The following is an 18427-nucleotide window of genomic DNA, read 5'->3' as shown; positions in this document are numbered from 1 at the left end:
CTGCTTGAGCAAAGTCACAGAAGACCAGCTGATCACCTCCCTCGCCAAGAACCCACCCATCAATCCCACCAACCCAGACGCTGCAGCCTGAAACCTCAGACAGTGGATCGACGACTGCGCCAACACCCTCGCCCCGCTCAAAAAACCCTCCAACAGCCACGCCAACAAGAGAGCCACCTGGTTCACCGATGAGCTCCAGACCTCTAAACGCGCATGACGGAAACTGGAGAAACCATGGCTCCACGAACGCACACCGGACAACCACGCAGCCAACAAGGACGCCAGCCGCAGACACCACCACCTCATCAGATTAGCCAAGAGATCCTCCTTCAAAGACCGCTTGGATAACAACACACACGACAGCAAAGAGCTCTTCAGCATCGTAAAGGAACTCTCCAACCCCAGCGCCAACGCCAACGACATCCCGCCCTCACAAGAACTGTGCGACTCACTAGCCTATCTAAGCCTTTTACAGTGTTTTCATTGTGTTATTGTCTGTGTGTTGCACAAATATTTACACATTGCTTCTTAAATTAAGCCTGCCTGCTCTGTGTCAAGCTACCGTAGGGTGAGCACAGCTTATTTTACAGTGTGTAGCTGGCTTACCCTGCCTGCATGCGGTCCCTACTTGGACAGGATGCAAACCTCTGCCAAGAAGAGACACAATTTCTACTAGGCTCTGTGTTCCTCCTAGACAACCACACACAATGGGGGCTTAGGTATGAATTGATGAACCATCCTGGCAGGATTGTAGGGAGGAACTGGGCACAGCTTCACTTACACCTGAATAGGCTGTGTCCTGTCCACACACAAAAGGCAGCATACTCCCCTGTAGTGAGGCTGGAGCCAGGAAAGGAAGAGAGGATATGTGTGCACTAAAAATGCACGTCTTTGAAGTTTCTCCCACCACTGGGTATAAGTGCTGGACTTCAGACACCACCACTTTAGAACACTTCATACCTGTGGATACTTTGCCAAGAAGAAGGAATTCTGTGCTTTTGTAAGGACTGCCGTGCTTTTGAAAGGACTGCCACTCTGCTGTGCTGCTACTCCACTGGACTTCTGCTATGCTGACTTGCTGCCCTCTTGCCTGGGTGAGAAAACATGGACCTGCATCTCTTGAAAGCAGAACCTAGAGTGACTATAAGGGCTAGCTGGCTGGCCTCCTGATCTGAAGCTTTAGGGACGTAACAGGCTTCCAACAATTTTGCATCTGCACCTGGTCATCTGTGAGTCTATCCTGCGAAGTAGTGCCACCCCAGTCCTGGACCCTTGGAAGTGGATCTAAAGTGCTTACCATTGGAACCAACCCATCTTTTCTGCTGAGCGATGCATCCCCAAGCAGAATCGATTTATCTCCTCTGTTGAGTAGGGTATCCTCGAGCAATGACACTGCTGCATGGATGGGACATGGCACAGATGTCCTTCATCACGTTCACAGTCCTCGGAAAAGACGCATCACTGAAGGTGCAGTTCATCTCCGACCTAATACTCACATCTCCCACTGAGGAAAGCTTCAACGACAGTGATGGACTCCAGATCACAGCATTGCAGCTGTCCTAGGCAGCTGTGTGCCGCATCCATGATGCCAGGACTTTGCATTGCAAGCACTGTCTACTGAATCCTCGATTAGAATGCAACACCAAGCATCTCAGCCTCATCACATCTTGGAAATGTCACATTGCCTCAGCTGCCTGGCGCTTCTTTGACACAGATCCATGCAATGCTCCACAACTATGACGTAAGGTACTTTGTTCAACAGGCCTCACTGGGTCCCTGTAGCTGGCCCGTGCTCCATCACGGTCAGATTGAACTTGTGACTTTGTTTTGGTCCACCGCAACCAGATATCACTTGTTGGTACTTTGTGCTTTTTGGCGCTATTTGAACCTAAATCCTTAAAACTGAACATCTCTGGTTTTACTGAATGGATTTTTGTCTGTTTTGTCTTGTTCTGTTTATTAAATCAATATCTCTTTTTCTAACCTGGTGTGAGATCCTTTTTGTGTGTTTTTTCACTGTTTTACGGTTTGAAGTGTTACACAAATACTTTACACACTGCCTATAAGTTAAGCCTGACTTCTCTGTGCCAAGCTATCAGAGGGTTAGTACAGGTTAATTTAGGGTTTGCCTGCCCCTTACCCTGTCTAGGTTTGTAGTTGCTGCATGACCATGGCTCATACTCCAGTCACCTAACAACTCAATTTTTACCAATGGACATTTTCCAATGCACCTACATTTCAAAAATGATTTGTAAAAATGAAGAAAGTACCCCCCTATAAATCTTGAAAACGTCAGAGGATTGATAAACTGAATCAACACCGACACTTTCTGCAGATATTCAATTAGAGTGATTAGGTAATGTATACATGAGCTCTGATTGTTCTCAAAGTTGTATTATTTCTCCATTTCCATTGTTTAGACTGTTTGCAATTCCAATTTCCAAAAAGATTTCTCTTTTTGTTCAATGCATGTTTGAGATGAAGAACAGGATGTGGGAAGAAAGTATAATCATCGAATGCACTTTTTAGATGAAAAATGTAGGGTTAGGTGGTGCAGCAGTGTTAAAATATTCAAATGTAGAATTATACAGAATCTTAACAATCTTTTTACTTCTGTGGATCCCTGTTCACTCATTACTGGAGCTCCCACTGAATAATTATTGGAACCCAGCAACCCCTACTGGGTCATTACTGGAAGTCGGGGACACTAGCCTAAGCAATTTCAATGATTTGAATCACAAAACAATACACAAAGGATGATGTATTGTATTTATTTCACAAATAAATACTATAAAACACAATGTTACATTCAATGGGAAGCTTAGGGCTTTTCTAAATCTAGTTAAGGCATCCCATAGTCCACGAGGTTCTGTTTGATACACTTGCACTCCAATTAGAATTTTTACATATTTACAGAAAGAATCACAGTTTTCGATTTTGCATTTTGCTTCTTTATATACACTTTATTAATCTATGAATATTTTCTCATTTTCTAAGCGGTGGCAGACCCTTGGAGTAGGCTTTGCAGATCCCCAGGAGACCCCGGATCAGAGGTCAAAAATTGCTGATTTAGACAGCTTGGCTGTTGTAGTACAGAAAGGGGCTGTCTTGCTTGCTGTCCATAATTGAATGGCTCCCCTGCAGGCAGAATAATCTAATGTAAATGCCAGGCAGCTTATCCGAAATGCAGTTTATCTCCTGCCTTTCCAACCTTTCCAAGAGTATTCTTAGAGTTACTCGTGGAGAATCGGAAGAGTTCATGAGCAAACTTAAAATTAATTACTCTCCCCTACAGCACCTACCAAGTCAGTGTTTTAGCTCCTCAATGTTCTAATTGGACCGCCTTTTGTCCCTCCTCTGCACCTTGTGTTTATCAAATTGAATGACATTTTAGAATGTGGTTGATTTCTCAAGATATAAGTGCCAAGAAGAACTAACTAAATTGTAAAAGTGGACAGAAAGAAGCATATGCTGCTTTACTTTCAATTTATATTGCTGTTTCTTTCTTAGGGGAATACGTTGTGATGACCGTTTACTTCCACCTCAGACGTAAAATGGGTTATTTCATGATCCAAACCTATATCCCCTGCATCATGACAGTTATTCTCTCACAAGTATCATTTTGGATCAATAAAGAATCTGTTCCAGCGAGGACTGTCTTTGGTAAACCAGATTTATGTTTGATGCATGCATTTGTCATTAATGTGTCTGACATTAGGAACCAATATGAAGCTGCCTTTCATTTGCGTGTGCCTTCTATTACATTTGGGTGCCATATATTCTATGAGATAGATACGATATTAGGCGCCTTTGCAGGTTTTTGTCAATTAGAAAAGCCATCAGGGTAGGTAACATCTGCAGTATAAATAATTCAATATGCCTTTTTTAAAATTCAAATGATATCTTTACACCCACTTAGCGTTCATATTGATGATAATTGCCGTTTTCGTCTTAGCGTAAGAACTCGTGTTCAAAACTTGTTAAAACTTGTTTTGCTTCAGAGTTGAAGGTCCTATCTGTATGCTTTTCTCATGCACATGCAGGTGAATGTGTGTCCTTCTTCAAAGAAAATGTTTTTGCAGATCAGTGCACAGCATTGCTGTATAAAGTCCCAGATACTTCAAAAACACAGAACATTGCCTGCCCCCTCTGTTTACTATATAGGCTCAATTAGAGTCCTGATTTTACAAACTGCAAAGATGAGCTTACTAATACCACAGACAAGACCACATATTTAGAAAAATATAAACATTCTTTTATTTCCTTTTACATTCAATTTTTAGTTTGAAATTTCATGTCATAGAGATCAAAACCAAACAGTGATTAAGTACAATAGATAAATCAATACACACCCCAACACCCACCACATATCTACAATCAAACTGTGCAACAAACACACTCATTTAGAAAACATCCATACATATCAAGCATACCCAAACATCCGTGGTATACATGTAGCCACTATTCTCACTGTTAGAAGAAAAAGAACGAGTAACATCAGTGGAAACACTAGAATTTATTTTGATATAAATCCACATGACGAAGGTTCCACTTTTCACCTTTGGTTAAGACAATGTAATGAGGAAAGACCTCTTTGACACCAAATTGACCTTTGAATTTAAACAATCCGTTAGAAATCCTCCCAGATGTAATTTTTACAAGATCTTCTTTTGAAATATGCTTGGAAGAAGTACCATATATTTTATCAGTTTTTGAGGTGGTATTAAGGTTAAGACCACCCAGAGAAACCCACTCTTTAATCCAACAAGGAGTAAGTTTGGTACCAGAAGTTCTTCCATGCATTATTTCAAACTGTGATTTTTCTCCATCACCATGTACAGTAGTACGATAAGCCCATACCATATCAGAAACAATATTCGGATCAAAGTTGCCCATAGAGCAAGACATTTGAATTATGCCCTTGACAAGTCTGTTGATTCTCTCACACAAGCCATTACTTTGTGGGTTGTAAAAATATGTGCGGTGATGTTTGACACCGGGATTTGATAAAAAAGAGCACATGCTATGAGAGACTAATTGTGTGCCATTATCCGTGACAAGTATGCTGGGATAACCTTCTTCATTGAAAAGAGTTTTCAAGAAAGATATAGTGGTATCAGTGGTAATGTCATTCACAAAGCAGACAGTGAGCCATTTTGAAAACAAATCAATACATACAATTGCAAAACATTGATTTAGTGGAAGTTTTTCCATAGGCCCAATAAAATCGAGCGAAATACTATGCCAAGGTTTGTCAGGATAGATGAGATGCCCAGAAGATGACCCAACAGCAATTTTAAGCCTCTTTTCACCCTCTTTGCATGATGGACAGTTCACTATCCAGGATGACACTTCAGCATCTAAACCCGGCCACCAAAAGTTGGCTTTTATTCTGCGTTGAGTCAAAGTTTGACCTGAGTGCCCTTCATGAACAATATTAATTATTTTATGTCTCAAACTAGTGGGAGGAACAAACCTATTACCTTGCATTATTACATTGTCACCACAAATAGATAATTCATCTACGTTTTAAAAAAAAGGACGAACAGAAATGTGGACACATCTCTCCCTTCTTGGACCCAATTTGATGAGAAGAATTACTTTTTTCAGTACATCATCATTAGCCATGCCTTCAGACCATTCTTCGCACGTAAAGCTTTACTCTTTAACCTCAAGAACTTCACGAACAGAAGCAACATATTCTTTATCATCTTCCAAGATAAAAGATTTATCTTGAAGATCCTCCCACTTGACTGATAGTCTTGAAAGACAATCCGCTTGAACATTCCGCCACCCCTGTACATGTGAGATCTCAAACTGGTAATCCTGAAATTTAGAAGCTAACCTGGCCAACCTTGTAGACGTCTTGGTAGCACCACCTGGAGAAAGTATACAAACCAACGGTTTGTGATCCGTTTTTAATAAAAATGTTGTCCCTCAAAGATAGGTGCGTAAGTACTGAACTCCCCAAGTTGCAGCGAGTGCTTCCTTTTCTATAACAAAATACTTTTGTTCTCACAAGGTAAGCGTACGCAATGCAAAGGCTATTGTTCTTTCTCCAACACTGTATTTTTGTAACAAAACAGCACCCAAACCAGCAGCACTGGCATTAACGATAAGAATCAGAGTGTGTTTAGTGTCAAAATGAGTCAAAACGTTGGCCTCACAAATATCCCTTTTGATGCATTCAAAGCAAGAATTTTGATCACTGGCCCACAAAAATCTCGTACCTTTTTCCAACAACAGTCGCAATTGAGCGGTTTTGTCAGAGAAATTCCTGATAAATTTTGAATAGTTTTCTATCAATCCCATGAAAGATCTGAGTTGATCTTTGTCTGATGGACATGGGGCTGAGCGAATAGCTTCTAGTAGATTTTTCTTGGGTTTAATTCCTGAAATAGATATTTCATGACCTAGATACTCTATTCTTTCAACTAAGAAAGAACATTTGTCCTTACGAAGAGACAGACCAGCATCGGAGATTCTGGTAAGGACATTCTCTAATACAGTATTATGATCATCCACAGAAGGGGAACATCCTTTACAACGCGGATGTTACACCGCAGTTCCCTTACGACGCAACTTTTGCAACGCAAGTTGTAACAACGAATTGCGCTAGGGGGCGCTCCAGGATAGTAAATAGTTTAATTTACTATCCAACTCCTTCCCTACTATCCACGGGGACTGGAGTTGGAATAGTAAATTAAACTATTCACTATCCAGCCCCCAACAACGCAAGTCGTGGTAACGACTTGCGTTGTAAAATATGCGTCGTAAAGTTGGAATAGTAAATTAAACTATTCACTATCCAGCCCTCAACAACGCAAGTCGTGGTAACGACTTGCATTGTAAAATATGCGTCGTAAAGTACTGCGATGTAAAACATCGCGTTGTAACGACATACATCCTCAACAGAATCTCCAAAAATAAGAATGCCATCCTGAAAATAGACTGCTTTCTTGATGCCAGTGAAAAGTGAAGTGACCATTCTCTGTAAAACACTTGCGGCCGAAATAAGGCCGAAAGGAAGGCGCATAAATTGAAAAGTGCTCTCTGTGGTAATAAAAGCAGTTAGATGTTTTGATGCCTCATGAAGTCTGATTTGGTGGTAGGCACTCTTGAGATCTAATTTTGAAAAGTACCTAGCCTCTTGTGAAGTTGACAATAGCTCGTTTATATTAGGTAGTGGGAAGGTGTCTGCTACAACGCATTTGTTCAGTGACCTTAAATCTACTGAGAACCTCAATTTTCCATCTGATTTCTTGGTGATCACAACCGTAGAAACCCAGGATGACGCTTCAACTGGTTCTATGACCATCCTCTGTAACATTTCATTAAGTGAAGACTTAATTTCATCCCTCACAGAAATAGGAATTGTTGTGTTGAGTAGGCACACAATTGTCTTTTAAAGAAATAAAATGTGAATACCCTTTTAGTTCACCTAACTCTTCTTTAAAAACACTGCCAAACTTTTCCAAAATTTCTCCTATAGTTTGATCATCTACCACAATGACCTGTGAGGGTGCCCTGGGATTAATGATTATGTGAAGATCATATTTATAGACCCAACCTAGAATTGGAGGCCCGTCAGCAGAGACATAAATTTTACCAAACGTTGTTCTTTTTTTAAAAATGATATCAGATTCAAAAAACCCTAAAATGTCTATTGTCTCCCCTTGATAACTAGTTGGATTGCTGTCACTCTCCATAAGTGATTTGTTGCCCCACAGACCATGTAAAAGAGATTGAGGGATGATGGTCCACCTAGAACTTGTGTCAACTATAAGAGATACCTCACAATTATTAATCATGAATTGCGCTTTTGGTCTATTCAATCTCTTATCATTATCTACGACAGCACTAACATCATCAATAACTAGAATACGATGCTTTTGTTTCTTAATTACACATACAGAACCTTGAACCACTGTAACTTTTGAGCGTTTTTTCGTTTTGCACATTTTTGAAAAATGCCCAAGTCTACCACATTTCAAACATTCTTTGTTTGATGCAAAACAAAATCTCGAATCGGCTGTATGTCCATTGCTGCCACATCTTGAACACACTTTGTTGCTTGGTTTTGTATTGAAACTTTTTTTGTTTCCAAACTTAGTTTTATTCTTCATTTCAACCACAGGTTCATCTTCCTCTGAATCTACTTCTCCTTGCAAACCTTTCTCTGAAACTTCTGACACCCCTTGTTGAGTGCCTGATTTCTTTTGTAATGCAGTCATGCAGTTTTCTGACTCCTCAATGACCTTTGCCAAGTCAATTGCTACCTTCAAAGTTGGATTTTAGCAGCTCAAAGTTGATCTTATTTTTTTATTGTTGCACTGCACTAGTCTCGAATTAGTTCATCACACATGCCACCAAATTTGCACTTTACTGAAAGTTCCCTTAAGCGAGCAACAAAGTCATCAATTGATTCTTTGTTATGTTGGTGCTGCGTGTAACATGTATAGCGATTCAAAACCTACAAATAGACTCTTTGTACTCATCAGGTAGAGGCTGGCCGTTTGCCTGGAGTGCTGGGGGTAGAAATCAAAAAATACGTTGACATTATTTCTCAAGTGTGCTCAGCAATAGAGCTTTCTTGCGCTTCCCTGAAAAGCCTTGCCCATCAAGTGTGTCTAAACAATTGTCAAAGATGATGATCCAGTCTTCCCAAGAGACAGGTGGTAGGCCAGGTTCATTTAAGAATGGTGGGGGAAGAGTAACTGTAATTTGTTGAGACATGACTCAGGGTGTAACTAGAATGTTATCAAAAACCTGACCAAATAATTATAATGCTAAAGAAAATTTGTTGAAAACCAATAAACAATTAAAACCAATACAGTGAATAATGCTTAATGACTTTAAGCAATGCTAGACCAAAATAAAGTAGCAAATGTGCTGAAATGACAAAACATGCACAGTGAAAAACTTCCTTAGAAAATATGATTTATGAACCACAAGAAAGTCAAATAGGTGTGCTCACCACGAAGATAGTATCTTTATACTAAAGGTGTGTGCATCGCCGTTGAAAAGAGGGATGCACGCCAAAAGTTAAGGATCTACACAGAGAAAACACAACAACTTATCATTATATAAACAAATGCATTTACCCAAACATATTGCTTATCAAATCTTCTAGGAAGTCCTTTATTATGAACAGACTTTCTAACTTGCTCTCCGTTTACACGCTCTTTTCTTTACTTACTGTACACAAGGTACCAACTTCCTCCTACGCCGTCACCTGTCTATCCACAAGACTAGAGTATTGGAGCACACCTTTGGAAGGTGCTGCGCTTAAAAAAATCAATGGAGTGCTTTTTCTTGGAAGCGAAGTACAACCCTTAATGAAGGGCAGGGGCAGCAAAGCCTCCCTTTGCTGCAAACTTGTCAGATTTCCACTTCCGTATTCTGCCATGGACTGGAAGCAAATAATTTCACAACATTGTAAACATAACGACACCTCTGTCAGCCACATCTGCTTGTCCAGTTAACAGGCCTTTCTCGTTTTGCTAGTGCCTACATTGACATTCAACACCCCTGATTCATTCGCGAGATTCTGGAACGTGACCCTTACCGTGGATATATCCATGGATGTATGGTAAATGTGCGATGACCTCAGGCCTTCTTTCTCCCAAAATCAGGTTCAAAACGGGAATGAAAACAGAAATCTATCGTCACACTAATTCAGAGGCAAAGGGGTGTTCCTTTGACATTGAGACCCCCGAGGGGAGGAAAGGTCGCAGACCAGTCTTTCTGTGGGGTTTTCACGAGGGCCGAAAGGACACGGGTTTCTGGGGTCAAGGGGTTGGGCTGGGGTGGGTATAGGAGGGTGGTTATAAGGGGCAGGGGAGGAGACGCATCCTCTTCCTGCACCCAACACCACTGGGGACAGTAGTTAATTTTTGGAAGTGTAGGCAGGGTTTTTTTAGCAGTGAGGGTAGTTTGCCAGTCGGTTGATTGGTAGGGGTAATTTTAGAGTGGAAGGGGGTAATTTTCTGGCAGGAAGGTTACCGTGTGGTCCATCAATGGCGATTCCAGACGTGGAAGCCATCTGTGCCACATTCCGGGTGCTGGGCCAGGCAGGCTGGGAGGATCTGCTGCTGCCCCGCATTTTGCAGCCGGAATGGGTCGGAATGGCCCGTACGCCTCGCACGGCGTCCGTCGGTGTGGCTGCTGCGCTGGTGGCTTGTATGGAGGTGCCACCACTGGGGAAAAAGACCAATGCAGGTAGGGGGTGGGGCAGCCAAAGCGGGAGACTGGGAAGCACGGGGCAGGTGGCAGAGCCTGCCCGCGTGTCTGTTTGATGACGCAAACCTCATTGACTTGCTTGCACTGGAGGGGGTGGGGCGTGGCAGAGGAGTGGTACGTGCAGCAGGTCTGCCTGGGTATAGGCCCTGAGCCTGGTTGTGGTGTGGAAGGAGGGTGGGCAATGCCTGTGCCGGCCCCGCTGGGTGCCAGGGCCGGCAGGGTGCTTGCTGAGACTGTGGGAGGGCCAGGAGGGGAAGGGACATGTTTTGAACCTGTCCGTATGGGGTGAGGGGCAGGCAGGTAGTGATGGGCAATAGGAATATTCCCCTATGGATCTGTCAGGGAGGCACAGGCCAAGGCCTACCCAGACCAATGTGGGTGTGGGGGCCTACATAAGTGAGGATGCACACCCCCAAGTGGTTGTAGGCATGGGGGGCAATGTGACCAGTGGGGGTAGACAAGGGGGGCCTAAGGCAGTGGGCGTCAGAAGGGGAAGCCCTCTTCCCCCGCTCCTAAGGGCAAGTGGGTGTGGGTGGAGAAGAGGAGCCACCCCCGGACGGGTTAAGGACAGCTGAGGTGGCGTGAAAATCCAGTGGTGTCAGGGCCTCCTCAGGTTGGAGCAGCCTGGAGAGGGGGGCGCTAACCAGTAGCTGAGACTGATAGACAGTTGGGGGGCCGTCCGGGCCCGAAACAGCCCTGAGACGCTGGTCAGAAGAAGCAGGGGGTCCGCGGTGGCCCACCCTCCACCAAGGAAGCGGGCAAAGGCGAAGGCGGTTTAGGATGTTGGTCATGTGCTTGAAAAGAGTGAGAAAGGACAGAAGAGAGTGGTGCGTGATGTGATGTGGGCACCTGAGGAGATTGAGGCTGAGTTGCAGTTGGATTATGGGGATGAAAGTGATGAGTTGGAGGAAGGTGAAGTGAGAGATGAGGGTGATGAGTTGGCAAATGTGGTGGAGTGTGGACTTGGAGCTCATAGAAGAAAGTTGGTGTTTTGCAGGAGGCAAGTGAGGCCAAAGGCAAGATAAAGGCGGCAAGCCAGAAGAAGATGAACACAAAAGGGTCAGATCGGGAGACGCAGATGAGTTTGTCAGGTGAGGGAGACTGGTGGGTGGCTTGGTACAAGGGTCATAAAGGGAGGTGTAAGAAGGCCTGCCGGTCAGTGGATGTGGGTAAGGGGTCTGTGAGGGACACTGGAGTGGCAGCAAGTGCAATGGCAGCACCTGCGACAAAAGAGAAAGGGAATGGGCCCAAACATTTGGTGTGTGGCCAGTGTCCAGACAAATAAATTGGATGGGGTAGGCGGGAAAGACGAGACGAAAGAGGACAAACATCAGAAGAAGCTCCCCGATTGGAATACCGCCCTTCCCCTAGGTTATGTAGTGAGTACACAGGACAGGACTGGGAACAAGGAAGGAAGAATTGCCATGATTCATCGTGATCACCAAAAGGTGCGAGCTGAGGCAATCTCATTACTCCCAGCGGAGGTGATGCATTTTTTCATTAAGTTAAACAACATCTCCATGTTTCAAGGCCTATTAATCTACGGGCCACCTGGCCCTAGAGTGGCTTTTGCGCAAGAACTACAGACCTTACTTGAGTCATGTCTAGACTTTCCCTTACTCACAATTCTGGGTGATTTTAACTACCATCTGGAGTTAAGCAATAATTCAGACACTATCAGACTCCTTGACGACCTAGTAGCTTACAGCCTCACCCAGTTAGTGTCGGAACGCATGCACATAGCTGGGCACACCCTTGATGGCATATTCACAAACAATCCTGACATCAATGTGATCAAAACGTCGTTATTGCCTTGGACAGAGCACAGGGCGGTCTATTTTGAGATTACGATAACACATCACTACCATCCAGGGTCATAGTGCCGTCATGGAGCAAGATACAAGCTAATGACCTTGTACAGGCCCTTAATATTTCCCCCCCTCCACTGGTCACGGATAATGATGAATCAGCCCATTTGTTCGACAATTGGATTCGAACGGCAGTAAACCATGTGGCGCCAGAAAAAACCATTAAGGTAAAAAGTGTCCCAGTTACCTCGCCGTGGTATGGACCAGATCGGACTACTGTAAAGAGCACAAAGCAGCCTACAACCTAGTGCTAGAACAATATAAGGAGGCAATTATTGAAGCCAAATGTGCTTACTTTACTTCAAAAATTGAGGAGGCTAGCAATTCCTCTAAGGAGCTTTTTTTAATCTATCCAACTGTTAGCCAAACTGCCGCAGGCCAATCAGTTTACACCGGACCAAGCTTTTTGTAATGAACTGGCCATTTTCTTCCTAAGCAAGGTGCAGTTGATCTACAACGATCTCCTAAACACGCACGGTGCCACGGATGGTTGTAAGGGGCCTTCAAGGTAGGAGAAGGTAGCCCATTGTCAGATAACCAGTTTTCGGTCGCTCTCTAAGGTGGATGTGAACAACCTCCTCCTATCTATAAAATCAGGTACCCCAAATGATCCCTGTCCCGCAGCTACTATGCATCTAGTCTCCGGGATGATCAGTTTTTATCTGACCCCCCTTTTAAATCAAGTCCTAGATTCTGGTATCTATCCTTGTGTGTGGAAGAAAGCATGTATCAGACCAATTCTTAAGAAGCCGGTACTCAACCCTACTGAGACCAAAAACTATTGCCCAATCTCAGGGCTGCCGGTTGCAGCAAAAATTCTCGAGAAAGCTGTCAACAAGAAGCTCACTTTATATCTCGACTCCAACAACCTGCTCGACTCTACTCAGCATGGCTTTCAGTCGTGCCATCCTACTGAGACGGCCTGATCATGGCAAAGGAGGAGATTCGCTGAGTAATGGACGGGCGGCAGAGCTGTTCTTATTCACCTAGACCTATCAGCAGCATTTGACACCGTGAATCACACTGGGTTAGTGCGGCGGCTGAGGAACGTGGGTGTTGAAGACACAGCTCTGGCCCTTCTCTCCTCCTTTCTGGCAGCACGGGAGCAAAACATACATTGGGACAGTATGCAATCTGACACCTTTCATATCCCGTGTGGAGTACCACAGGGCCCTGCCCTGTCTCTGACACTTTTCAACATCTATGTCTCTCCATTGGCCAGACTCATTAGAAAGCACAACTTTACCTTGGTCTCATACGCTGATGATTCTCAGCTCGTCATATCGGTGTCCAAAAGACCAGAGGTTGTTGCTAGTAGCTTTCATGCCTGCTTGAAAGAGATTATGAGTTGGACGAGTCGAAACTACCTCAAGATAACCACTGACTAGAAGTGGGTACTGGAGTACTGGAGTTTGACAAAGGCCAATCACTGTGGAAGCAAACCTAGTGGCCGACAGATGCAGGTGAATGCCCCAGTCCTACTGCTAAGGTCAAGAACCTGGGTGTGATCTTTGATGACCAGCTCAATTTCGCAGCCCAGGTCAATCGTCTGACCTCTTCCCGCTTCTTCTTATTGAAGACCCTAAGGAAGAACTTCCCGTTCATCCCGCAGGAGCTCCAGAAAAATTTACTAGTAGCTCTTTCTCTCTCAAAACTAGATTATTGTAATGTTCTTTTTATGGGCAATGACAAATCTCAGAGGATGAAACTGCAATCACTGCAAAATTCTGCTGCACAACTGCTACTGAACATACCCAAAGGTCACTCTACCTCGGCAGGCATAAGATTACTTCACTGGCTTCCCATCCAGCAACAAGTGGAATTCAAGATTCAAGGCCCTCTGTTTAGTGCACAAGGCACTTTATGGAGGTGGTTCAGTGGAGATCCAGAAAGTGTTTTCATGGTGCACTCCTACCAGAATGCTTAGATCCACCAACATGGGCCTTATCCACTCTCCTAAAATTCGGAGAACTAGATGGGGAGGCCAGAGTTTATCATACTGTGCTGCCAAATTATGGAACCAACTACCGTTTACCAGGAGAATTCAACCCAACCAGCAGTTTTTTAGGAAAACGCTGAAGTCATGGCTGTTTCCTTCAAATGAAACCAATGGTGCTACTGCTTAGTCTTTCCTCTGTACATCCCTAGCGTCAATGACTATCCTATCCTTATACGGGCTTGGCTATGCCGTTGGGGTCCCATTTATCAGATAAAACAAGAAACAGAGTCTAGAGACACGAATACATGAATGTTTTCAAACTATTACACAGGGAGATACAAGCGAAAGAGGGGTCGAAGGAGGAAGAGTGGGAGCTGACCAGGAGGCCCAGGGTTCCCGTAAACATGGAGAACTGGACTTCAACTTTTCTGATATAGATCAGTATTTATTGTGAAATGCATCTTGATAGGGCCATAGCTTTAATTAAGTACATGGACATCATCAGGAAGACGCAGATGCAGTTCAGGACCTTTGCATAGTTGAGCTATGGTGAGGAGTTCAGGGCTCACATCAGTGTTAATCCAGATAAAGCTGTTGTCGGCCCTCCGGTGACATATCAGTCTTTTCCGGGCATGCCGCCCAGCCCATGGCTGGCATAGTGCCGGTCCAGCGGGACACACAGGTAATCCACATAAGCAAGGGGGAGGGACCACTGGAGCCTGTTGAAACTGTAACAAGGGATACTGGTCCAGATACCCCTGCAAATTCAAACACGAGTGTTCCAAATGTGGGGGACGGCACGCACTCACGCAGTGTTTCAAATTGACCACGCTTTCAGAGCAGTGGCGGGCCACTAAAGGCAGGGGACAGACTGGACCTAAGGGCGCCTACCCCAGTTAGGGTTGAGGCCATGGGCCGGTGGGTCTCGCAGTACCCGGATAGAGAAGCTGCACTGAGGATTTAATGGGGGTTTGTTGACGGCTTCCGAGTAGGTTACCAGGGTCCAAGAGAAAGAAGGTGGGCAGAAAATTTGAAATCAGCCAGGGAATTGCCTGAAGTAGTGACGGCAAAGATGAGAAAAGAGGTTAACGAGGGCAGGATAGCAGGCCCGTTCATTGATTGGCCTGTAGACGATTTGAATATTTAACCTCTAGGGTTGGTCCCTAAGAAAGAACCAGGAGAGTACAGGGTAATCCACCACCTGCCCTGGCCGTAAGGGAGGTCCGTTAATGACCTCATCACAGAAGAGGATTCAAGGGTGCTGTATACCTCAGTGGATGATGCGATCCGCCTAGTACGGTTGTGTGGGCAGGGAGCGGTGATGTGAAATCAGCTTTCCAGCTACTGGTCATACACCCGGCAGATTTTCCGTAGCTGGAGATGCAGTTTGATAAGGCCTTTTTTGTGGTTTAGGTCTTGCCTATGGGATGTGCAATCTCTTGTGCTTTTCTGCTGTGGGCTTTCATAAAGATGAGTTGGCATTGGGCAGTATCACACTACTTGGATGATTTCTTGTTCATTGGCAGAGGACGGTCAGGAAAGTGCTGGAGGGCTTTACAACAGTTTCAGGCCATGGCAGCACTTTTTGGGGTGCCCTTGGCACTGGAAAACCAGCAGAGGCCAGCAGTAGACTGATTTTTCAAGGCATTGAACTGGACTCAGTCCTGTGGTTGGCCCGGTTGCCTGCCGGAAAGGTGCTGGAAATACAGACTTTTCTGTTGAGGGTGATTGGGAAAAAGAAGATTGGCGTGAGGATGGTGCAACAGCTCCTGGGTTTCTTGAATTTTGCTTGCCGGGTGGTGAGAGCTGGGAGGACGTTTTGCTAGCGCCTGGGCATGTACATGTCTGGGGTGGTGCTACCACATCACAGAGTCAGGTTCTCAATGGCAGTCAGAGCGGACTTGAGGGTGTGGCAGACATTTTTGATGGACTTCAATGTGCTGTTGGACTTTGTAGAAGACAGGACGACCTGGCAGGTTCAAATCTTTTCTGTAGCGGCAGGGGCTTGTGGTTTTGATGTTTTTTAGGAAGGCCAATGGTGTGCTGAAGAATGGCTGTGTCACAGTGGGTAAAACAGGGGAGGAGTATAGCTTTCTTGGAGTTTTTCTTTTTTTTTTTTTTAAACTTCTGTTCATTGTTTTTATTACAAACAAACCATACATGTTCACCATTGGCTCAAGTCATCGCACTTTAAAGGCACACATCAATGTAATACATAACGCATTTTCCACAATAAGATGTAACAAATCCTTCTTCATGACAATCAATATATCACCAGTTGTTACTTACATGAGAGGCACAATCCACTACATTTCGCTGCGATACTTAAATGCATCAGCAAAAGGCACTGCTTGTAACACCATTGCATCATTAAGTAGTTAGCAGTGCAGGCCCTATTCATTCCTGCATTCCCCACACCTTCTAAGGCTGAAACCAGCTCTTGTGCACGCCATGCACCCGGTGTTCCACACCTTGGGTACTCCATCTATTCTACTATAGAATCTGCCTGCGTGTGTGTTAGAAAGTACCCCTGCAGGGGGGCCCAAATGTCCCTGGGTCTTGAAGCCACGGGTAACAGTTCAGCGTATGTGGATAGCTGCTCCTGGCAATACATCAAATCATCTAGCCAAACTTTGAACTTTGGTGCCCTTCCCCTGCCCCACCGACATGCCACCCTCCTTTTTGCCATTAATATTGCGAGGGCTACGTATCTGCAGTACACCGCACGTATCGGTTTGTTGTATCCCAACAGAGCTAGCAATCATGTCGGTGCAATATGTGTGTCTACCATAATACTCAAAGCGCTAAAAACTTGAGTCCAGTAGGCCTGTACTCCAAGGCAGTCCCAGGCTAGGTGCAAGAAATCCGCTCCCGGGGCTTTGCATCTCTCACACCTATCATTCTCCCTCAGTTTGTACCTATACATTGGTGCTGGGGTGTAGTATATCCTGTGTAGAAATTTGTAGTGGGTTATGCAAAGTCTACTACTGGCTGAAACCTGTTCTGTCTGCGCCGAGCAATATTCCCATTGTTCGTCTGTCAAGTCAACGCCCAGTTCTGAGCTCCAGCACGCTCTAGCTAATCTGGGCAGTTCCTTTTTCTGCGTGTGTACTGTACGGTACATAAGTGATACTAAACGCTCGGCCCGGAGCATTGGAGGATGAGTTGTAGTGGGGCCAGGGCCGTGGGTTCCGTCGGGAAATCCGGAGGTATGGAGCGAACTCCTTGTCTAAGTCGAATGTATAAACATACGTCGAGCGACGTCTGCTGCACGCCCTGAAGGACATGCTCCATCTTGCAAAACTGACCATCATTGTACATGTCACCCCACGTTTTGATGTGTGTGCACTCCTGGAATTTGTGAAATACTGTTTCCTGCAGAAGGGGCATGCAGAGATGATATGTAAGCGGCAACAGTGGTGAATATAGTAACGGAACGTTTAACAGTTGTCCTATTCATGTCCAGGCCATAGTTGTGCACGTAACTGTGGTAGATGTGTCCCCCCTCCTCCAAATAGATTCTGCATACAGCGCACCCTCGATCAGGACTGGATGTGCGAGCCAGTGCTCCGCTGCTACCTGCGGCATATACCTCGGTTGTTGCACCCAAAAGTAAGCATAATGAGCTTGGGCACTGAAGTAATACAATTCAAAATTGGGTATCCCAAAACCCCCTTGCGAGTCCGGTCTGATGAGTACACTTCAAGTTAATCTTGGATGTTTGCCCCCCCCCCATACTAAGCGACTCAATGTAGACTTAAGGGTTTTAAAGAAATAGGCCACTGGGTAAAAGTGTATATTCAAAAATAAATAGAGCAGTTGGGAAAGTATCACCATTTTAATGAGTGATGCAAGACCTGCCATCGAGAGTGGGAGGGAGATCTATCGGTTGACGTTATCTGAGATGCACGTGATTGCCGTGCCATAATTGATGCGCATTAATTCATCTCTGTCCCTGGTGATTTGGATGCCCAAATATTTCAGATTGTCCGCACACCATTCCAGAGGAAAGTCCAGCGGGAAGTGGGTTACTGCTTCTGTAAGAGGGAAAAAGCAGGATTTGCCCCAATTAATTTGGACCCCAGAGAGTCTCCCAAACACTACGAACTGCCGAAGAATCGGGTTAAGGTGATCTTGCGGATCTCGAATATACAAAGTGATATTGTCCACTTATAAGGATATTAGTATCTGTCTCAGTTGGCATTGCAGTGCCTTGTCCTTATGGTGTTGTTGCAGTTTTGCTGCCAGCGGCTCAACTGCAAGCGCAAATAGTAGAAGGGAGAGCGGGCACCCCTGTCGGGTGCCTCCCGTAATCGGAAACGCATCAGCAGTGCGCCCGTTGATAAGCACCTTGACAACTGGGGAGTGGTATAACAGC

General features: G+C 44.8%; 1 protein-coding gene across 4 annotated transcripts in view; it reads left to right on the top strand.

Moving 5' to 3' along the window:
- Nucleotides 1–18427, top strand: part of LOC147659602 (gamma-aminobutyric acid receptor subunit alpha-4-like) — a 573319-nt gene that overhangs the window by 297452 nt on the left and 257440 nt on the right. For 3 of the 4 annotated variants that reach the window (XM_086951615.1, XM_086951614.1, XM_086951617.1), the window contains exon 7: nt 3511–3663. The exons of the other annotated variant lie outside the window; for it this stretch is intronic. In XM_086951615.1, coding sequence (XP_086807741.1) covers nt 3511–3663 — 153 coding nt within the window. The remainder of the gene's footprint in view (nt 1–3510; nt 3664–18427) is intronic. 4 annotated transcript variants of the gene reach the window in all.

This window comes from Lissotriton vulgaris, unplaced genomic scaffold, assembly GCF_964263255.1.
Source record: "Lissotriton vulgaris unplaced genomic scaffold, aLisVul1.2 SCAFFOLD_806, whole genome shotgun sequence".
In the NCBI taxonomy this organism is placed as follows: domain Eukaryota; kingdom Metazoa; phylum Chordata; class Amphibia; order Caudata; family Salamandridae; genus Lissotriton; species Lissotriton vulgaris.
Note: the sequence above shows the minus strand (reverse complement) of the source record. Positions and strands in the feature narration are given on the sequence as shown.